Raw genomic sequence first — 24,511 nt, 5'->3', positions numbered from 1 at the left:
TATATGTACCATATTATATAATAATAATGTTAATGGCAAAATACATCCTTAAAATATGGCAAATAGTATTCATAAGATTTAGGGATACATAACATATTTATTAACAAATAAAATAATAAACAATTAAATGGAAGATACTCATTAATGATGATATATTTCGTAATTAATAATTAATAAAAATAAAAAATCTCTAAATAATTAATATTAAATTCATCATATTTTTTTATATTTTATTTATAAAATATTACGAAAATTAAATAAGAGAGAATATACTACAACATTAAATTTGTCAAAAAAAAAAGTGCAAAAATGTAGTTATAAAATATTGTTCAAGTTTTATTTATAAAATATTAGGTCGACTGTTTAGATTGTTCATGTTGAGTGGGGGTCATAGGTTTGAGTTGGAGAGTTTGAAGGCAGGGTTGGGTCGATAATTACAGAATTTTCTTTTCTCAATCTTGATGCGCGCAAAGTTGAACCAGTGGGATACATTCCAATATAGATTTTTTACTCTGGCTTTTCTTTTAGTTTCAAAATGAAATGTATATTGTATAGTCAATCAAATAGTATCAATCTGGAAATTATGGAACAAATATGTGGGGAAATGTAATTCCGAGACAAAAACAGCCAAATACATCGAAACCAATAATCATCGGTAAAATTCAATATGCCCAGCAATCTCCCTACACAACAATTTGGCCTCGCTTGCCAATTTAATGCTCTTAGCAATTGCTAGTCCAGTCTGCTTGTGAGTGGACGTCGGCTTATATGATTTCACCTGTTCCTCTCTTCCCAACAACAAAGCCTCCCTTGCAGGAACAACATTTTCCCACCAAAATTCCCTCAACATTTCACGTATCAAATCCCAATAACCACGCTCCCTACATACCCGAAATATTGTGCTTCCATTTGGTGTCCAGCAGTATAAATCCGCCCATTCTCTGTCCATTATCTCCATTTGACCCTGTACCTGTGGCATGTAATAGAAAGGCATGGTTGACCAGGGCAGTCCCTTCTCAGGCTTTCCCTTGTTGTATGGACATTTTACTTCCAGGATCCCACCACCTTGAAAGCATCCCAGTAGGCCGTCTGGGGAGGCCCCGAGCCAATCAAATTGCTGTTCCGAGTGAGTTGCGAATCCCAACAGGCTTACATCTCGGCCCGTGATGCTTTTATACCGATCGATGGCATTTGCTTCATTGAGCACACCCCATTCCATGGCATTTTGCTGTGGTGCTTCTGGTTTTTGAATCTCTGGAGGGAATACTTTCTCGTGCCATAGCTCAAACCGACGATTTCCTTTCCAGAAGCCTAAAGCTGTGCTGAATGTGCTTGTTGTCAGCCTGTCTCTCCGTAGTGCAAACCATTCTTCCGAACGCTGAGGGGCATCCGATGGGGTGACCTGGGAAGCCAGAATCAAAGCTGAGGGTAAACGGATGACTAGAGGGTTGGTTATGGAGCTAGACGGCGAGGCACATGTTGAAAAGGTTCTTGAACCACTTCCATGCTTCCGTCTTAACAGTCTTGCATTCATTCTAGAATGTCTACAGCAAATTCTAGAAATGGAGGTGTTGTTCATTGTTGACATGATGGCAGTTTCGACTGAAGAATTACTATGATGGAGCGTTCTGCACAACCCACAGACTGCTAAAAGTTAAGCTAAAGATTATGTGTAGACGAAGTGAAAAGTGCAAAATAGACCTAGACAGTTTTTGCTGGTAAAGCATTCAAAGAAATCGTACAAACAATTGATGTAGCAAATAACAATAGTGTTATTGATGAGCTTGTTACCTTCTAAAGAAAATAACGAATTTCATCCCTTTTTTTAGCCACAAGTGACTTGGTGTGCAAGTAAATCATATTCTACAGTTCTACTATAGTAACTTGATTAGAAACAACATTTCAAGAAATGTCCCAACTTCAAGTTTGGATGCTGTCAGCAATCAACTTCTAACCAGGCGTGTGAAATCCTCCCAAGTATAATGCAGGGCTTATAAATCCAATTCACAAATGATAATCCAAGATAAGTATTTTTCTTTGACCATCCTGGATAGAATTCAAAGAATTTGTATCTTATTCTCAAGAAGACATGGAATGGAAGTTGATCACCTCTTCTAGTTATTTCAACTTGCAAATTACAACTGTGCTAAGTTAGCTGAATAAAGACAATCTTCCTACAGTTTTTTTCTTGGGAATACATCTAACACATTTATGCGTTGTGGGCAATGATGCTCGATTTCCATAGCTTCTCAATTCACATGAACCTCTGTAGTAGCATCAAGCAATCAACGCCTCACATATTCATAGAAACATACCCAGAAACAACCAAAGAACAATATTTTCAATTCAGCTCGACTTAGCGAAATGGTAACTTGGAAGTTAAAAACCATAATAGTCCAGAGGCAGAAATAACTTTAGCTTCCAGTTCTCTCTTTACAAGAAATGAACTCTACGCTTAGCATTTTCTGTTTTTACAATATTTTGAGAACTTTGGGAATGATTTTAGGCATAAAATTGGAAGGAACAAACTGTTGATAACAAGATTATCTTTTACAAATAGAAGATTAAAAGGAAATTGATTATCACAAAGACGCTATAAGTAACAATGTCGAGCAGAAAAACTTGTTTCCTGTCTCCAGAAGAAGAAATAATAATAATTATCTAAAAGCACGAAGATGAAGAAGAATAAGAAGAGAATTCATCTGAACATTGAAATGGGAATCCAAGCCTAAGCCCCAAATTGAAACAAAATACTTGTAATGACAGGAAAGAAGTAGCGGCTAAGGTGTTTGAGGAAATACCCAAAAGAGAAGTTGAGCTGAATGCGTCAACTTGGCGAGCTGCAAATGAAGCAACGCGCGGAAATCGATTGAAAGAGGAACCTCCATGAAGAAGCCTTTGAGACGCTCCAGCCCGAGAGAAAGAGACCGCAGCGAGCTTCATTGTTTCATTAGCAGTTCATAGAAAAGAGGAGAGATGCACCATGAAATGAAGCTTGAAGTTCGAGCTGCTGATTGCGTCAATGGTGGCAATAGGATGACGATTGAGGGTTTATTCAGCTCGTGCAATGGAATTAACTCCAAAGGTCATGAACAAAGAGGGAGCCTTTGGGAACGTCGATGGCGATGAGCTATGCTTATGACTCGTGAGAACACCAGGCTTGGGCCGTCCGTGTCACTTCGTTCTAAAAATGGCCCATATATATTTTAGGGGTTTATTTGCAATTTTAGTTTCTCAAATTTCCCTATTTGATTCATAATTTCCCAAATTATAAATTTAGACTAATATTTTTTTAAAAAAATTTAATCATTATTTATTAGACATAATAAAATTGAATCTCTAGAATTTTATTGAACATAAAATTTAAATTTTATTATAAGTATTATAATATAGATGCTCAATGCTTGGTGTTTTAAAAGCCACGTGTCAAATCTTCATGTTGTCCATATGCTTGTAGTTATTCATGTTTGATGTCTATGTAAAACCACATTCTACTTATCACTTTACCTATAAATAGTGACATTTAGTGGATCTTGAAAACACACTAAAAAAATCTCACTTTGAATTTCAATTTATCCTAATTTTATAATTTTATAATTTTAGTTATTTTATTTTATTATGTTATTATTATATTATATTTTATCCATATCCATATTCTGTGTTTCTTAATTTTATAACACATTATCAGTATGAGCTCCTATCGCTTCCCTCACTGAAGGTAGGTTCTAAAGGTAGGTCGGTTTTTTTCCTCTTTATTATAATTAATAAATTAAATGTTATTTTACATATTTAGTACATATTAAATTTCTAATATAAATACAATATTTTGTGATAGTGTTATTGGGATTGTTGTCCTAATTCTCCTGGAGTCTCGTAGTTTGTAAACTTTGTACACACTGTTATGAATAAAATAAGAGTTATTTTATTTGCATTTACTCATATCCAATAAACAATGATTTGTGGTTACTGTATGTAAACTTAAGCATGTATATGAGATATACAAGTGAATCATGTCTTAAGTAATAATCTAAAAGGTCTATAGTATAAGGATAAAGGAGGGATACCTTGTCTTGGTGACACTACAGATACAACTCGCTTTGTAGAGGTTTACAAGTGTTATGAATTACTATAGATGATCTGATCCTGACCATTCATGTGGAGACATGCGAGCGGGGGTGTCCTATACAGAGAGTTTGTATAATCGAGACTTACATCTCACCTAAAATGACCATAGGTGACATGACCTTAATCCTAAGTGTTTTGGAAACTCCTATCTATGAGAGCGGTCCTTTGATTAGTATGGGTGAGAGTGGCTAGATTGTCAACTCAACAAGCCTACTTTTTTGGGGATTTGTCTGATTGGGGAGTTGGGAACTCAGTTACATGAGATGGAATTCACTCATTCCTTGAAGTAGGGGTAAGTAGATAGATTGCTCCCTTAAAGGCTGATTATGGGTCTTGAACATAATGGCCACATCCTCTTTTTGGAAGAGAGGACCCAGTCATAGTAGGACTATGACTTATTGTTCATCAGAAGAATCAGTTGTACTTAAGGAGTTAGATGTAACTACATGGACAAAATGGTAAATTGGCCCAGTTGTATTTACGAGCGATTTGTGAAGGGTTATCATATTATTGATTGGTTAATATGGATAAAAAAATATATTTGTAGTGAGAATAGTACAGCTATCGGTCTTTAATGGACAGCTCGACAATTAACGGATGGTGGATCCCATGACTAAAGAGTTTAGTCAGTTATTCACGTACCATTGGAGCTTCAAGCTACAGGTCCATAAGGTCCCTTTGGTAGCTCAATGAATTCAAGTTGAGAATCAATTCTTGGGGTTAGTTTGAAGTGTTCAAATTAACAAGAGGAAATTCAATTATATATGATATAATTGGTGTGATGTATGAGATACATAAAGTGGAGGATTAATGTAAATATGATTTACATTAAGTACCATAAAATAGAAAAAGAACTATAGTTTGTATGTTTTATGAGATGAAATATTAAAACTATAGGTTATAAATATAATATGGTAAGTTGGTTAGCATATTTATTTATAATATATTAATTATTTGATAATTAATTTCTTTTTCTCTAATAACCGATTCAGTGGGAGGTTATTAGTGGTTTTATGGTAACTGTGAGATAAAAGGAAAATTCTTTTCCTAAATTTAAAAAAAGTTGTCTCATTCGGAAATAACTTATAGATTGACCAATCAAGTGAAAGAGTTTCACTAAGCGATAGTTATGCAGAGACTAAACGATCGTGGAGTTTTGACTATACGATAGTCATTCAGCTGATCGTAGCTACACGATTGCCTGGCTAAGTTTATACGATAGGTTGCCATTTACTAAACGATCGAGCACTTCGTCTATGCGATAGACAACATCCTATCTCCCACTTGCTCGATCATCTACATAATCGTTGTCCTTTAGTCTCTTCCTCAAGCCAAGATCATACAGAGCCCACAACTCGTGGATTATCACACCAAGAATACCAATGTAACCATTATGGTGGTGTCTTCACCCAGTTCATGAATTGAATGGGACTCGATTGGGATCGAGAAGCTGTTGACCGTTTGTTGTGTTCGTGCTGTTGCTCGTGTGGTAGCAATTTGTTCATTACGTTCGAGAGTTGTTGTGGACACGTTTGGACTAATCGAGGGATTCGTGAAGAATGTTTCTTCAAAAGTATGCATCCTCTATCCCTTGTATCATCTTAAAGCATGTTGTAATTTCTAGTTTTGCATGACCTGTTAGTTTCCGTTCTTATATTATAATTGTTTATGTTCATTCGAATGGAATTTGAAACGATCCCTTCCTCTAAGTGTTGCCATGACAAACCTTACGAAATTAGAATTCACAGCCCTTAATATTAATGACAATAATTATTTGTCATGGGTGCTCAATGCCGAAATCCACCTAGATGCTATGAACTTGAGAGAAATAATTAAGAAGGAAATACGACATCCAGTTAGAACAAAGCAAAAGTTATGATTTTCCTTTGTCATCATTTTCACGAGAGATTGAAAATGAAGTATCTTACAATAAAAGATCCCCATATCTTATGAAAAAAATTGAAAGAAATATATGATCATAAAACAGTCATTCTTTCTAAAGCTCGTTATAAGTGGATGCATTTGAGGCTACAAGATTTTAAATTAGTAAGTGATTACAATTTCACATTATTTAAAATTAGTTTAAAATTGTTGGCATGCGTAGAAAAAATTATTAATGTTGATATGTTAGAGAAGACATTTTCTACATTTCATATCTCGAATATGCTCCTGCAGTAGTAATATCGAGAGAAAGGTTTTAAACAATATTCTAAATTAATTTCATGGCTTCTTGTGGCCGAACAAAATAACAAGTTATTAATGAAGAACCACGATCTCGACCAATTAGAACAACACCATTTCCTAAAGTGAATGTTATGAATGTTGATATTCATGGTCGATGTCGTGGTCGAGGTTGTGACCGTGTCAGAGAAAGAAATAATTATTATCTCGTGGTGGTCGTTTTAATCATTCAAATTTCAAAAGAACCACATAAAATAATGATCACAAAAGAAAAGCTCCACAAGATAAGAGTTAAAAAAGTGTTGAAAATAAATACTTTCGATGCGGAATGACTGGGCATTGGTCACGTACCTGTTGTACGTCAAAACACTTAGTTGACCTCTATCAAGCCTTCCTGAAGGAAAAAGGGAAAAATTTGGAAGCAAATTTTGCATACTTGGATAATGACATATTTGACCCATTCTATATGAAAAATTTAGATGTGACGGACTTCTGTGAATCTCCTGAAGAGAAGATTAGCACAGTTGATGGAACATCATGAAGGAAATCAAACACGAGGATTTCCATGAGCAGCAGAAAGATGTTTCCAAATTTCAATCGTATATGAACATTACAATTACAATTACAAACAGAAACATACGGTTATGCATAAAATAGAAATTAAACATGCTTATATTACCTGATCAAGAGATAGGACTAACAAACTTTTGAAGACTCATCTTCAAGTTTCTTGATCACAAACGCTCGAATACAGCAACACACGAATGTTCGTCTAACACGACCATTACATTGTATGAACATAGTGAACTCTAACAAAGCGATCGCCAAGGTCACGAACACCCCGAACATCGTGAACGGCCTCCACAAAACATCAACTGTGTCGAGCTGAGTATGAACCACCAAGAAGATTACCTTGGTATTCTCGGTATGAGAGTCTAAAGGGTGGGCTCTGTGTGGACTTAGTTTAAGGCATAAAACCGGAGGAAGAACAATCTTGTAAACGATTGAGCAAGTGGGAGATGACACAACCTATTGTATAGGTCGATGCCCAAACGTTTAGTAAAAGCTATGTGATCGTTTAACTCATCGTCTAGCTGAGTGTAGTGTCTATCGTGTAAAAACACTCCACGATCGTTTAGCTTTCTCCAAATTGTCGTTTAGTGAATCTGATTTACTTGACAACTATCCGTGTATACTTTTTCGAGTGTGGAAATCTCAAAATTATAACTTCGTGAATCTTAAAAAAACTTACCAAAATTAGGAAAACATTTTTCTTTTTATCTCATAGTTACCATGAGACCACCAATAACCTCCCACTCATTTGGCTATTAGAGAAAAAGAGATAATTATTCAATAACTAATATTACTATAAATATAAATGATAATTATCTTACCATAATATATTTATAACCTATAGTTTTAATATTTCATCTCATGAAACATATAAACCATAGCTCTTTTTCTATTCAATGGCACATAATGTAAATCTCATTTACATTAACCTTCCACTAGATATATCTCATACACCACACCGATCATATCATATATAATCAAATTGCCTCTTGTCAATCTGAACATTTCAAATCAACACCAAGAAATTGATCCTCAACTTGAATCCATTGAGCTACCAAGGGGACTTTATGGACCTGCAGCTCGAAGCTCCAATGGTACGTGAATAACTGACTAAACTCTTTAGTCATGGGATCCACCATCTGTTAACTGCCAAGCACTCTGCTAAAGACCGATAGCTGAACTCTCCTTACTATAGATATATTATTGTCCATCTTAACTAATAAACAGTGCGACAACACTTCACAGATCGCTCGTAAGTACAACTCGGCCAATAACCGTTATGCCCTTGTAATTACATCTAACTCCTTAAGTACCATTGATCCCTCTAATAAACATAAGTCATAGTTCTACTATGACTGAGTTTTCTCTTCCAAAGAGAAGCCGTTGCCACTATGTTCAAGCCCCGGAATCAGCTCTTAAAGGAGCAACCTATCTATTTACCCCTACTTCGGGGAAGGAGTGAATTCTATCTTGTGTAAGTGAGTTCCTAGCTCTGAAATCACAATAGAGAGTGAAAGGAAAATCCATATTTGGAACAACTTCCAAATCTGAAAGGAATTTCCTCAGCCAAACAACCTTTTAACTGCTTCACTAGCCGCTACGTATTCGGTTTCTATAGTGGAGTCTGCGATGCATCCTTGCTTGATGCTTCGCCACACTACAACCCCTCCATTCAAAATGAACACTGACTCCGATATTGATTTGCAAGAATCTTTATCGATCTGAAAGTCAAGAGTCTATGTATCCTGTAAGGATCAGATCCTGATCTCCATACACAAGCATGTAGTCCCTCGTTCTCCGAAGATACTTAAGGATCGTCTTGACCGATGTCCAGTGATCAAATCCTGGATTAGACTGATATCGACTGAAAATCCTTATTGCATAGAAAATTTTGGGTTTGGTACACAACATTGCATACATTAAGCTTTCTATAGTTGAAGCATAGGGAATCCGTTTCATCTCCTCAACTTCTTGAGGTGTCTTAGGACATTGATCCTTAGACAAAACGATTCCATGCCTGAAGGGTAATAAACCCCTCATGGAATCCTGCATTTTGTATCTGATCAATATTTGATTGATGTACGATGCCTAAGACAAGGCTAACCTTTTGTTTTTACGATCCCGAATGATCTAGATCCCTAGAACATATTGTGCCTCACCCAAATCTTTCATTTGGAACTGGGCAGCTGGCCATTTCTTAATGTCAATCAGATACCCTACATAATTCCCAATGAGTAGGATATCATCTACATATAGTACCAGGAAAGCTACTAAGCTGTTAATGATTTTCTTGTAGACACATGGCTCATTAACATTCTGATAAAAGCCAAATGACTTGACCGCAGTGTTAAATCTAATGTTACATGATCTAGATGCTTGTTTCAACTCATAAATAGACCTATTAAGCTTGCAAACTTTTTTCTCTTGATTTAGAACTAGGAACCCCTTTAGTTGAGTCATATAGATGGTCTTCTCAAGATTACTATTAAGAAAGGCAGTCTTGACGTCCATTTTCCATATTTCATAATCATAAAATGTGGCTATGGATAGGAGTATCCTGATAGACTTGAGCATGACAACAGGTGAGAAAGTTTCCTCATAGTCAACTCCCTTGAACTGGGTATAACCCTTTGCCACAAGTCGAGCCTTAAAGGTTTGCACCTTTCCATCTATACCTCTCTTTCGCTTATAGATCCACTTACAACCAATAGGTCTCACCCCATCAAGCAGATCAACAAGCTTCTAGACGTCATTGAAGTACATAGACTTCATTTCTTGGTTCATGGCTTTAATCCACTCATCATTGTCAACATCCTTCATTGCTTTCTTAAAAGACAACAGATTCTCGACCCCATCATTAGAAATGACGTTCTGGGCTTCAGTCAACCCATGTAGCAATCCGGTGGCTTCATAACCCTCCCACTATATTGAAGCTGTCTCAACACTTGAGTTGGTTGACTAGATATACTGACCTCAACAACTCTTGTTGATCTTTCGGCTTGTTCAACAACTTTTTTTGAACCCTCAATAGTTTCAATCTCACTAGAAATCTCACGCAAAACGAGCTTACTCCGTGGCTTATGATCCCAGATGTGGTATTCTTCCAAGAAGATAGCATTTGTAGAAACAAACACTTTGTTCTCACTCGGATCATAGAAGTATCCACCTCTTGTTTCCTTGGGGTAGCCTATAAAGAGACAAACCTTTAAACGCGGTTCCAACTTCTTTGGGTTAGCCACTAGCACATGTACCGAATAACCCCAAATCCTAAAGTGACGTAAACTACCTTTATGGCCTCTCCACAACTCAAAAGATGTTTTAGAAACACTTTTCGAGGGAACTTGTTCAGGATATAGCATGCAGTCTCCACTGCAAAACCCCAAAACGAGTCTAGAAGATGAGCATAACTCATCATAGACCGAACCATATCCAACAAGGTTCTTTTTCTCCTTTCTGATACACCATTTTGCTGAGGTGTACCTAGGGTCGAGAGTTGGGACGCAATCCCACGTTTTATCATATAGTTTTGGAATTGGAGGTCCATATACTCTCCACCATGATCAGATCGTAGTGTTTTTATCTTCTTACTTAACAAGTTTTCAACTTCAGCCTTATACTCTTTCAACTTGTCAAGGGTTTCAGACTTATGTTGCATTAGGTAGAGATACCCGAACCTTGAATAATCATCTATAAAAGAGATGAAATATTCATACCCACCTCGAGCCTTAACATTCATCGGACCACATAAGGCCAGAATGTACAAGCTCCAAAACTTCCTTGGCTCTATCACCTTTTCCAGTAAAAGGTCGTTTGGTCATCTTGCCTTCGAGGCATGATTCATATACTGGCAAGAAGTTTTCTTCTAAACTCTTTAGAAGTCCACTTTTCATGAACTTCTCAATCCTATTGAGGTTGATGTGACCTAACCTTAGATGCCAAAGATGGGTATTTTCCTTAGGAGAAACCTTTGGTCTTTTAACTGTGGTTGTCCTACTGAATATTTCAGTGTTAAACAAGGCTTTCATGACTAACGACCTTAGTACATATAAGTTACTTTCTATTGAACCATAACTAATCTCCATTCCATTCTTGAAAATAAACACTTTATTCTTAGAAAAAGAGACGGTATACCCGTGTTCAATGAGACAAGAAACCGAGATTAAGTTCCTCTTAGTATGAGGAACCATGAAAACATTATCCAGAAACAGATAACATTTCTTGTCAACAAATAACTTCAGCCTGCCTACAACAACAGCTGAAACAACCTCACCAGTGCCGACTTGTAGAGTTATTTCTCCCTATGGCTACGTTTGTTAGGAACTAAATCCTTGGTAAGAGGAACTGACATGGTTGGTAGCACCCGAATCTAGGATCTAGGTAGAATTATCATTCTCTACTAAACACGTCTCCAAGACCAATAAATCAGATTTACTGTATTTTCTCCTCTTTTGGAGAGTAGTGGGATCAGTGTCAGAACAACTGACACTACTGGTTTTTTCATCTATCTCTTTGTGCTCGAAAAGTAAGAACTAACGCTCAAATAAATCTTGCAACAAGTCCATGATCTCGCATGCAATAACCATGTTCTCAACCCTTTTGGCCAAAACATCAGGTATGTTAGCCAAAATGTGAAGTATGGCCAATGAATTAGCCTTCATCCACACCTCATATGCATTACGAACACTTTGCGGTGCATCAAGGGTCGGGACTTGAGGACATTCTTCAACCATGACAAATTCGAAGTCGTTTCCCACGAAATATGTTTTACACGATTCTTTCCACTGTATGTAATTGGTCATATTAAAGGCACTAAACGGAAATACTAACGAGTTACTAAAAAAAAACACATTGACCTACGTTAGGTTTTAAGCAAATACCCATTGTGAAACAAACAACATCCAATAAGGTTTTAGCAAAACTAATATGAACCTCGTGTGACATCTAGCTTCGCAATGATGCTTCAAAGGATTAGGACAAAAGCCGCCGAAGGGAGGTTAATTATCCCTCATCTGAATTGAGAAGTTCTCAACCAGTCATTAATACTAGAACAAATCTTGTGAAGGAAATTGAACATGAGGATTTCCATGGGCAGCAGAATAAATCATTTCAAATTACAATCATGTATGAACATTACAATTACAGTCGTAAACAGAACATACAGTTATGCAATCAATACAAAAATTACAACATGAAAACTACAAATGCATAAGGAGAAATCTCTATGAACATTTGTAGACTTGTCTCCACCTCCTTGCTCACGAATGCTCGAACACAGCAACCTTGAATGCTCGGACAACCTGACCACTCCGCAGCATGAACACCACGTTCTCGTCCTCTGCGATCGCCTCGGTCACAAGCACTCTAACATCACGAACGGCTTCCACAGAGGGTGGGCTCTGTGTAAACTTGGTGTGAGGCAGACAAAGGAGAAAACACTTATCGTGTACACGATTGGGCAACTGAGAGAAGACAAAAACCTATCGTATAGGTCGATGCCCAATTGTTTCGCAAAAGCTAAGCGATCGTCTAGCAAAAACTAAATGATTGTTTAGCTCATCATTTAGTACCGTGTCTGTCGCTTACAAAACACTACATGATCGTTTACTAAAACAAATTGTCACTTAGTAAATCAGAATTTACTTGACAAGCTTCCGTGAGATGTTTTTTCGAGAGAAAAACTCAAAATTACTTTTGTAAAACTTACTAAAATTAGGAAATTTTTTTTCCTTTTATCTCACTTTTACCATGAACCACCAATAACCCCTCACTCAATTGGTTATTAGAGAAAAAGATTTAATTATCTAATAATTAATATTATTATAAATATAAACGATAACCAACTTATCATACCATATTTATAACCTATAGTTTTAATATTTCATCTCATGAAACATATAAATTATAGTTCTTTTTCTATTCCATGGTACTTAATGTAAATCTCATTTACATCAATCCTCCATTAGATGAATCTCATACATCATACCGATCATATCATATATAATCAAATTACCTCTTGTCAATTTGAACATTTCCAATTAACACCAAGAACTGATCCTCAACTGAATCCATTGAGCTACCAAGGGGACCTTATGGACTTGTAGCTCGAAGATCCAACAGTACATAAATAACTGACCAAACTCTTTAGTCATGGGATCCACCATCCGTTAACTGCCAGGCACTCCATTGAAGACCAATAGTTGAACTCTTTTTACCACAGATATATTATGTGTCCATCTTAACCAATCAGAAGTGCGACAACTCTTCACAGATCGCTCGTAAGTACAGCTGGGCTAAAAACCGTTATGCCCTTGTAGGTACATCTAACTCCTTAAGTACCATTGATCCCTCTAATAAATATAAGTCCTAGTCCTACTACGACTGAGTCCTCTCTTCCAAAGAGAAGTTATGGCCACTATGTTCAATCCCCGAAATTAGCCTTTAAGGGAGCAATCTCTTTACTTATCCCTGCTTCGGGAAAGAAGTGAATTCCATCTTGTAGATTGAGTTCCTAGCTCCAAAATCAGACAAGTCCCTAAAAAGGTAGGCATGTTGAGTTGGCAATCTGGCCACTCTCACCCATTCTAATCAAAAGACCGCCCTAAAAAATAGGAGTTCTCAAAACACTTAGGATTGAGGTCGTGTCACCTATGGTCGTTTAGGTTAGATGTAAGTCTCTAGTATCAACGGTGTTATATATAGAGTCTAGTCATCTCATGGTCCAGGTCTTATACAAACTCTTTGTATAGGACATCCCCACTCGCACGTCTCTACATGAATTGTCAGGATCTACCATCTGTAGTAGTTTATAATAATTGTAAACCTCTACAGAGCGGGCCATATATGTAGTGTCACAAGAATTAGGTATCCCACCTTAATCCTTATACTACAGACCTATTTAGGTTATCACTTAAGGCATGATCCACTTGTATATCACATATACATGCTTAAGTTCACATAAGATAACCAAGGAACTTTGTTTATTGGATATGAGTAAATGCCAGAATTAAATAACATTTGTTTTATTTATCAAACAATATGTATCTTTACAAAACAACAAGACTCTGGGAGAATAAGGACACCTATCCCAACATCTTGTTCTTATAACAATAAGCCATCATTGATTCGGTCAAAAGATCATTAACTTACTTAACAATCTCCCATAAGTATGACCCGCCATTTTAGGCCCTGGAGATCCGCCCCCAAGCAGCCAATCCGAAGGGAAAAAATCCAATTGGGGCAAAACCTAAAGCAACCCTATCCATTTCTGGAATTCACCTTAATCTTGACCAACTGCACAAAACCCGTCCGAAGGGGGACACTTCCAGGGTGCCACGAGGGAGTACAAAATGATCTCACGGTGTGAACCAATAGCAGAGATCGTAGGATATGTTGACACACATCCTTCATCCACTTACTATAAACACTCTATCCGTCCACCTCGATATTGACTCATGCAAACACCATCCAAAGAGGGATGCTTCCAGGGCACCACGAGGCCAAGCATGAATCTCACGGTGTGAACATATAGAGAGAAACATGTGTGGAATCATAGACATATTATATACATCTCTTCCTCCCACTAAGTATTTTATAACCTAGGATTTAGTTTATTTAGAAAAAAAAACGGCTAAGAATTTTAACTAAGTGACTTTTAGGTTTGCCCAAGAGTAACTTTTACCTTGGATTGTTAAAACAACTTTCGATCACCATCCATTAAACTCTTTAATGGAGTCTTTGACCAATTATCGCATGCTTATGGAAAATCTATCTAATTCAGCTTCAAAAGTAGGTTCCCATGTAGGGGTGTTCCGTTTCTGTTAGCTGAAGAACCCTAACCTAGACAGAACCCGCCTTAGACAAAAAGTCCTTTATAGATAGATTAAAAAAAAAAATTAATATTTTATGCTAATCAATTTAATTCTATTAAACCGATTTTAAAAGATTAATCTAGGTTACTAAACACTTTAGAACCAGTGAACTTAGGTCTATCTCAATCCAATTTTAAAACCCTTTTAAAAAGCTTGAGTTCACCCTAAGTCTGTATGCAACTCTTTCTTATCGATTTTAGTTCTAATTTTCTTTATAACACCTATAAACGGAAACAACCAAAACCACTGTGCAAAACTAACACATGAAAGGCATTCATAGCGATTATAAACAGCCTAAGTGTCATGCTTAATGCATTGTTCATTCATTGCTACTTCTTTATATAACGCTTATACAAAACAGCAACGAAACAAGCACAACATGCTTCCATTCACCCTTAGACTATAACACTTATAATAAAAGGATGATGCATGATAATGCTCACTGCATGCAAAATATAACTCTTATATTTCATGATGCATGCACATGATTTCAAATAATTTCTTCATGCAATATTATAACATTTATAATACATGATGCATAAATAATTGCACAACCTAAGGTGGGTTTCAAACTATATGTCAAACATTTTACCATATAATCACCATACATCACATGTATAATAAACAAAAGTTGATGAATCGGGTAAAATTGCCTCAAATCCACAAAAGTACAAGCTAACTATTACAAAACCAAGGAGTCTCCGGTTTAAATAGGCAATCCGGGTCTTGAATTGTCCGGGCGAAGCAACGCGTCTCCAACCATCGTGTACCAAACGCCCTGCAATCATCTACACAAAAAAACAAACGATTTGTTCTATCGTTTACCAACGCTCTTAGAGCTAAACGATCGTTTAGTAACGATCGTGTACCTTTTACTAAGCGATGAAGCCTGAGGTACGCGATCGTCTAATGCGCTCCACACAACATAACTCTTATACACATCTAGATGTGTATAAGAGACAGGTACTAAACTCCCTGCAATCGTTTACACGAAAGAACAAACACTTCGCTCTATCGTTTACCAACGCTCTTAGAGCTAAACGATCGTTTAGTAACGATCGTGTACCTTTTACTAAGCGATGAAGCCTGAGGCACACGATCGTCTAATGCGCTCCACACAACATAAGCCTTACACGATCTTGTAAACGACTACGATGTGGTGAAGCACCATCGCCTAAACAATCGCTGAGCGAGCGTCTTTATATCGTATATCGCGTGATTTTATAGGTAGAATTGTACGATGAGGCATGCTAACTACATGATAGTCTAGCGTGCACCTTTAACTAGATGATGAGCATCAAATGCTCCCACTACGATCGTCTACCTCCAACGTCTACGCGGCTGGACAACCAATGCTATGCGATAGAGTAAACAATTTACCCTATTGTTTAGCATTAGCTAAACGATCGTTTAGTAAATACTACACGATCGTATAGAAAAATCTACACAATCGCTTAGATAAATCCCAACGATTGTTTACCTGAGGCTATACGATACGCAACTCTTGGTCTTCTTCCTTGTTGAGAACCGTATCTCCATTTTTTGATACTTCATCACGAACGATTCAACTAACTCAAACTCTTTGAATTACAGACTCGATAACATGTGAATTATGCCAAAAAAAAGGGCCCTTACAAATTAACACTTTGTAATTGAAAGAAAACTTTAAACAAGGCAATTAAACCCGTAAACATTCATCAACTCCATCTACAAAAGCATTTAACCCTTAAACACAAATGCAGAAAACTCACCATGACTGTAAAAAAAGTTCAAAACAGAATTGAAATTTGGAATATCAGAACAACTTGGCTCTGATACTAATTGAAGAAAATCAAACACGAGGATTTCCATGAGCAGCGAAAAGATATTTCCAAATTTTAATCGTATATGAACATTACAATTACAATTACAAACAGAAACATACTGTTATGCATAAAATAGAAATTACAGCATGCTTATATTATGTGATCAAGAGATAGGACTAACAAACCTTTGAAGACTCATCTTCAAGTTCCTTGATCACGAAATACAGCAACACACAAACGTTCATCCAACATGACCGCTACACTGCACAAACACTGTGAACTCGAATAAAGCGATCGCCTAGGTCATGAACACCCGAACACTGCGAACGACCTCCACAGAACATTGATTGTGTCGAGTTGAGTATGACACCACCAAGAAGGTTACCTTAGTATTCTCAGTATGAGAGTCTAGAGGGTGGGCTCTGTGTGGACTTGGTTATAGGCAGAAAACTGGATGAAGAACAATCATGTAAATGATTGAGCAAGTGGGAGATGACACAACCTATCGTATAGGTCGATGCCAAATTGTTTAGTAAAAGTTGATGCCCAATCGTTTAGTAAAAGCTATGCGATCATCTAGCAAAACCTATGCGATCGTTTAGCTCATCGTCTAGCTAAGTGTCTATCGTGTGAGAACACTCCACGATCGTTTAGCTTTCTCCAAGCTGTCGTTTAGTAAATTAGATTTACTTGACAACTATCCGTGAGAACTTTTCCGAGTGTGAAAATCTCAAAATTACAACTTCGTGAATCTTAAAAAAACTTACCAATATTAGGAAAACTTTTTTCCTTTTGTCTCATGGTTACCATGAAACCACCAATAACCTCCTACTCATTTGGTTATTAGAGAAAAAGAGATAATTATTCAATAACTAATATTATTATAAATATAAATGATAACTAACTTACCATAATATATTTATAACCTATAGTTTTAATATTTCATCTCATTGAATATATAAACCATTACTCTTTTTCTATTCCATGGCATATAATATAAATCTCATTTACATTAACCCTCTACTAGATATATCTCATACACCACACCGATCATACCATATATAATCGAATTGCCTCTTTTCAATCTGAACATTTCAAATCAACACCAAGAAACTGATCCTCAACTTGAATCCATTGAGTTACCAAGGGGACTTTATGGACCTGCAGCTCGAAGCTCCAATGATACGTGAATAACTGACTAAACTCTTTAGTCACGGGATCCACCATCCGTTAACTGACAGGCACTCCACTAAAGACCGATAGCTGAACTCTTCTTACTATAGATATATTATATGTCCATCTTAACCAATCAATAGTGCGATAACCCTTTACTGATCGCTCGTAAGTATAGCTTGGTCAATAATCGTTATGCCCCTACAGTTACATCTAACTCCTTGAGTACCATTGACCTCTTTAATGAACATAAGCCACAGTCCTACTATGACTGAGTCCTCTCTTCCAAAGAGATGTCGTGGCCATTATGTTCAAGCCCCAGAATCTGTCCTTAAGGGTGTAATCTATCTACTTACCCCTGCTTCGGGGAAGGAGTGAATTTCATCTTGTGTAAGTGAGTTCTCAGCTCCCAAATTAGATAAGTCCCCAAAAAGATAGGCATGTTGAATTGACATTCTGGCCACTTTCACCTATACTAATCAAAGTACCACCCTTAAAGGCAAGAGTTTCCAAAACACTCAGGATTGAGATCGTGTCACCTATGGTCATTTATGTGAGATGTAAGTCTTCAGTATCGACGATGTTATATACAGAGTCTAGTCATCACGTGGTCCAGTCTTATACAAACTCTTTGTATAGGACACCTCCGCTCACATGTCTTCACATAAATGGTCAGGATCTACCATCTGTAGTAGTTTACAACACTTGCAAACCTCTACAAAGCAGGTCGTATCCGTAGTGCCACCAGGATCAGGTGAATTCATGCGACCATGCTTTAGAATTCATGCGGTCATAGCCATGCGCTGAATGATGGAGAGGATTCTTCTGTTGAAACTATGCACTGAGGAAAATTATTATCGCACCTATAAGGAGCAAATGCACACCACATCCAAGAAAGCAGTCGCATATCCAAAATGACAATAACCAAAATAAACTAAACTAGGAAAGCAAGGTAAAGATAGAGTAGAAGACGTCCCTGGAGAAATTGGAGTGAAGCCACTGCAAGGAGTCTTCCATGCAGGAGATTGATCTCAACTGCTTAGGTCAAGAGACTCGTCCTGACTATTGGAACTTTCGGCAATTGTTGGTCGCATATTGGTTAACACATGCCTATAACTGCTTTCAGCTCATGCAACAGATAGTCTTTCCATCTCGGGGTCAATATTGGCTTTCGGCACATCGCCTACACTTCAAATATTGTTTGCAACTTGGTCGCACAAGCTACAATACGCCCAAGACTAAAAGGGTGCCTTCGAAAACACAAAACTTGATGGGTGGAAAATGGAGAATAAATATGCGTGCTTCTTATGATATGCGTTGATATCCATGCATCGATGGTCATGCGTTGGACTGAGAAATATGCAATATGCGTTTAAGAATATATGCGATGACCATGCATTCCTGCCACAAGTTTTCTTGCTCTCTCGCCAAGTATAACGAGTTCGCAAGTTTCTTGGGGTGATACGAGGTCGAACTTAGGGACTTGTAACTAAATGTTGCGAAGTAATGTGTCTACAGTGATGAATTAAAGAATAATGAAGTTAAAGGACTATGCGCTACTTCTACTCCTAACTAAACAGATTAAGCAATGGAAATATGACTATGAGAGTTGGTAGAGATGCGACAACTGTTAACGCATAATAAGATGCATGGAAAAATAGATAAAATGTTGAAAGGGATAACTTGACCGTGTCATTAAGCTTATTGCAAGGTAACCCCAGCCAGCACAAGTTATGCGATCATGCTATACACAAATATATGCACGTGATGCATATGCGAAAATGTTGATAGAACTTATCTCTAAGTCTCTATTCTTGCTTATGCGCACATAAGACAAGATGACCGCATACCACCATATCCTATTTCTAGGGCGCATGCGATGTGTAAATAGCAGATAGAACTTATGTCTGAGTTTCTACTTCTTGCTTATGCGATTCTAATCTGACTCTCTCAAGCCTAGATTCTATCTTTAGACTACTCTTTCAAGTATGTCCAAAGGGTGAATGATGCATACATAAGACAAGATGATCATATAAAGCATGGTTGACATAAGATTATTCTTATATCCAGGAACACTGCTTACTTTGCTTAATGCATTCTACTACTACTTACCCTCTCGGGCAGTTAGTCGCCGCTGATCAGCTCATCGACAAGCGTTGTTACAGAGATAAGAAGAGAGATGGAGGGCTAGATGTAGGCAATCTTTTACTTCCATTAGATGTATGTCAAGGCTGCCGGTGGTGTAATGGAAAGGTGGTGGAGTAGTCTCTCTCAAGATCTATCTCCAGCAAAGCTCTGGTCATCACTCGAAATGGGTGTAGGAATGAAGAACTCTCAAAGAATGTTTTCTCACGCTCTCATCTGTGATCACAAGGATCTGCCTTCAGGCAGAAGCTCAGATGCCTTGAATTTAGGCTCTAAGGCTCTATTTATAGAGTTCAATTGCCGACAACATTAATGGTCCCACTCTGCCACTAATGACGCGATGGACCTGCTTTGAATCTCTGCTACTAATGGTGTGGTAGGTGAAATATCAACATCATCTTTTTTATACTCTCAAGGTATGCGTTCTGATGGAACTCGAGACATATGCAGCGGAATAAGAACCTAATTACACTCTAATTGCTTTTAACTTAAAGGAAAGGATGCACGCAATTGAAGGAAAAACAATAATTAAAATTACCTTTGTAGCTCCCAAAAACCGCTCTTCCTCGCTAAATCTCGACCCGAACTCGAACAAACCACCACTAGAGTTGACCTACTATCCTCTGAACTCAGAACCAGATTGTGGGACCCAGTGGATGAAGAAAACCGAGAGAGAGAAAAGAGATGGAAATTTGGGTTAGGGTTTGGGTTTTTTTTTAGCCCAATTTTAGAAAACAATTTGGAAAAATTGGCAAAACTGTTTTCATTCAAAATGAAAGCCCATTTTATAGAAAAAACCATGCAACAATTGCATGAACCAAATCCATAAAAACCCAACACCTATAATCCACTATCTTAGTGGGCTTAATGTCTCCATTATAAGCCAATATCTAGTCCACTGCTATGGAATTATCCAACAAAAGTTTGGATTTTCCCATTAACTATAGTCAAAGGGCAAAATAGTCATTTGGTCAAAGTCAAACTTTGACCAAAAAGTCAACATTTTAACTTTTTATGATTTTTTTCCGCGTTGACTAATTTTGACCTCTCGAGCATGAATCCGCACTCATTTTCTCGAAATTCAAATCACATTTGAATATAAGGTCGGTCAAAGTTTGACTTTTCAAAGTAAAAAAGTCAACTCTTTGACTTTTTACATCTTTGACCATTTCCATTATTTTCGAGCTTCCAAATATGAACGTATTCATATTCTTGATATTTAAATCACATTTAAATATTAAAGCTGTATCTCTAAACTGAAAACCCGACAACTATATCACATATACTTTTTGGTTTCTTCTCTTCACCTAATTCGAACAATTCGAATCATTCTATGATACTGTTCTAAGTTTATTCCATATGAGCTAGTAGCGGAACCTAATGGACCTATAGATCATGGGCTCCAACGATCTGAGATTAGCTAACTAAACGCTTTAGATGAAGCTAATCAACATTCGTTAACTAACGGGTCATTCCACTATAGTCCCGTAGTTTCACTCCCTTCGCTATAGATATATTTATGTCCATTTGATATAGCCATGATTAGTAAGCTAATCCTTCACAAGTTGTTCGTAATCTCGGCTGGGTCATAAAAACTATTTTACCCCCAAGACTACATCTTGTTCCTTAAGTTCCACTGATTCTCTAATGAACAGTTGGTTTAAGGTCCAACCTATAAACCGAATCCCTCTCGGGCCAAGGAGAGGGTGGGGCACCTTGTTCAAGACCTGGAGTCAGTACTAAAGGGAACAACCTATCTACTATCCCTATTACGGGTAGGAGTGAATTCTGTCTTGCACCCTATGTTCCCAACTATCCACCCGATCTTACCCCTGAAATGGGAGGCTTATTGGGCCAGCGACATTGAGCTGCCCTCACCTATGCAGATCTAAGGATAATTCCAAGTGAACAGAAGTTCATACTTAGCTCAGGATTAAGATTAAGTTACCTAGGTCTTCAATGAATGAAATAGTCAGTTTTATACATAAAACGACATTTAGAACGTAAAAAGTGACTATTTCTTAGTTCAGTCTTATGCAAACTCATTACATAGGATGACCCCACTCACATATCTCTGTATGAACGATTTAGGATCACATCGTTTGTACTAACTACAAAGTGTGCCACATCCATAGTGTCCCCAGAATAAAGGCGCCCAACCTTATTCATATACTATAGACCATTTTGGCTATATATTTAAACTTGATCCATATTTATGTCACTACATAAAGTTCAAACTACATTAAATAGCCTCAAACCTTAGTTTATTGGATTCAAGATTACAATTTCAGTAACAACTTTATCGAAAAACAAAACAAAATATGTTTATTAATTTACAAACTACGAGTTTTAGGACATAAAATCCAACAAACTCCCATTTGGACTAAAACTCCTAGTGGAGTATCACAATGTTGAATTTAAGTGAGAAACATATGAGTACAATAAACATATGAATCAATAAACTAGGGCATATACCCAAAAGTTCTCCCATTTGTCCTAGTTTGCAAACTTCGTAGACCTAGACTCTGTAGGTGACCTTCAAACACTTTAGCCGTGAGGGCCTTTGTAAAAGGATAAAAAATGTTTTGTTTAGAAGATATCTGGGTCACTACAACGTCTCCACGATGTACAATCTCCTAAATTAGATGGTATTTATGCTTAATATTCTTGCCGAACTTGTGGCTTCTTGGTTCTCTTGAATTTGCAACTGCACCACTATTATCACAATATAGGGTGATAGACAGATGCATATTTGGAACAACTTCCAAATCTGTCAAGAATTTCCTCAACCATATTGCTTTCTTTGTTGCTTCACAAGCAGCTACATATTCAGCTTCCATTGTAGAGTCCGCAATACAGTTTTACTTCACACTTCTTCACACTACTGCTCCTCCATTCAGAATGAACACTGATCCCAATGTAGATTTTCTTGCATCTTTATCGGTTTGAAAATCAGAGTCAGTGTATCCAGTAAGAATCAAATCCTTAGTACCATACATGAGCATGTAGTTCCTCGTTCTCCTAAGATACTTGAGGATATTCTTNCAGTAAGAATCAAATCCTTAGTACCATACATGAGCATGTAGTTCCTCGTTCTCCTAAGATACTTGAGGATATTCTTAACAGCAGTCCAATGATCATATCCAGGATTGGACTGATACCTACTGACTATCCCTACTGCGTAGCATATGTCAGGTCTAGTACATAACATTTTATACATCAGGCTCCCTATTGCGGAAGCATAGGGAATGTGTCTCATATCCTCAACCTCTTGACGTGTCTTAGGACATTGATCCTTTGACAAATGAATTCCATATCTATAAGGTAAAAAACCTCTTTTGGAATTCTACATCTTATACCTAGACAACATTTTGTCTATATAAGTTGCTTGAGACATGGCTAGTTTTCTGTTCTTGCGGTTCCGAATAATCTGAATCCCGAGAACATACTGCACATTTCCTAAACCTTTCATTTGGAATTGCATTGCTAGCCATTTCTTGATGTCAGTTAGGTAACCTACTTCATTCTCAATGAGTAGAATATCGTCAACATATAAAACTAAGAACGCTATAGGAGAATTGACGATCTTCTTGTAAACATAAAGCTTGTCAACATTTTGTTCGAAGCCATAAGATTTGATCGCAGTATCAAATCTTATATTCTAAGATCTAGAAGCTTGTTTCAACCCATAAATGGATTTCTGAAGCTTACAAACCTCTTGTTCTTGACTCTGTGCAATAAACCCCTTTGGTTGAGCCATATAGATACTCTCCTTAAGATCGCCGTTTAGAAAGGCTATCTTGACATCCATCTGCCAAATTTCATAATCATAAAAGGTGGCAATGGATAAGAGTATTCTAATTGACTTAAGCATGGCAACGAGAGAGAAAGTTTCTTCATAGTTCACTCCCTTTCTCTAGGTATAACCCTTTGCCACAAGTCGAGCCTTAAAAGTCTGTATGTTCCAAGATCGAGACGTCTGTTTCAACCCGTAAATGGGCCGATTCAGCTTACAAACCTTTTGGTCTTGACCTTGAGCTATGAATCCCTCGGTTTGCACCATATAAATGGTCTCCTCAAGATTTCCATTCAGAAAGGTCGTCTTGACGTCCATTTGTCAGACTTCATAATTATAATAAGCTGCAATGGACAGGAGGATGCAAATCGACTATAACATGGCAATAGGCGAGAAAGTCTCTTCATAGTCGACTCCCTCTACCTGGGTATAACCCTTTGCCATAAGTCGAGCCTTGAAGGTCTGTATCTTTCTATCAGAACCCCGTTTGCGCTTGTTGATCCATTTACAACCTATAGGTCTTACACATCAGCTGATCTATAAGATCCCATAATGAGTTGAAATACATCGACTCCATCTCGAGATCCATGGCCTTGACCCATTCATCCCGATCAACATCCTCCATTGCCTTCTGATAAGACAACGGATCCTCACCGTCGCCATCTGCTACCATAGGAAGAATTTCCATGAAACCCAGATAGCGAACGGGTGGGTTCGCAACCCCCCCACTACGTTGAGGTTCCCTCAACTCTTGAGGTGGTACCGACCTACTAGATGAACTCCCATCAACAACTCTTGCTGATGTAGCAAGCTCTTCAACAACTCTTGTTGTTGCGTGAGCTTTC

At 37.4% G+C, this 24,511-nt stretch overlaps 1 protein-coding gene across 2 annotated transcripts; it reads right to left on the bottom strand.

The window, feature by feature from the left end:
* Positions 1 to 499: 499 nt before the first annotated feature.
* LOC120074988 lies at positions 500 to 3,153 on the bottom strand. Of its 2 annotated transcripts, none has more exons than XM_039028114.1 (2): positions 2,802 to 3,153; positions 500 to 1,644 (listed from the first exon to the last, which is right to left on the bottom strand). In XM_039028114.1, exons 1-2 carry the CDS (start codon positions 2,941 to 2,943, stop codon positions 650 to 652), a joined length of 1,137 nt encoding a protein of 378 aa, XP_038884042.1. In that variant the 5' UTR covers positions 2,944 to 3,153; the 3' UTR covers positions 500 to 649. The 2 variants fall into 2 exon arrangements, with proteins under 2 accessions (XP_038884042.1, XP_038884044.1); XM_039028116.1 differs by having other exon boundaries at positions 500 to 1,628; positions 2,802 to 2,940.
* Positions 3,154 to 24,511: the final 21,358 nt, after the last annotated feature.

Source organism: Benincasa hispida, chromosome 4 (assembly GCF_009727055.1).
Source record: "Benincasa hispida cultivar B227 chromosome 4, ASM972705v1, whole genome shotgun sequence".
Lineage (NCBI taxonomy): Eukaryota > Viridiplantae > Streptophyta > Magnoliopsida > Cucurbitales > Cucurbitaceae > Benincasa > Benincasa hispida.
This window is presented reverse-complemented; position numbering and strand designations above follow the sequence as displayed.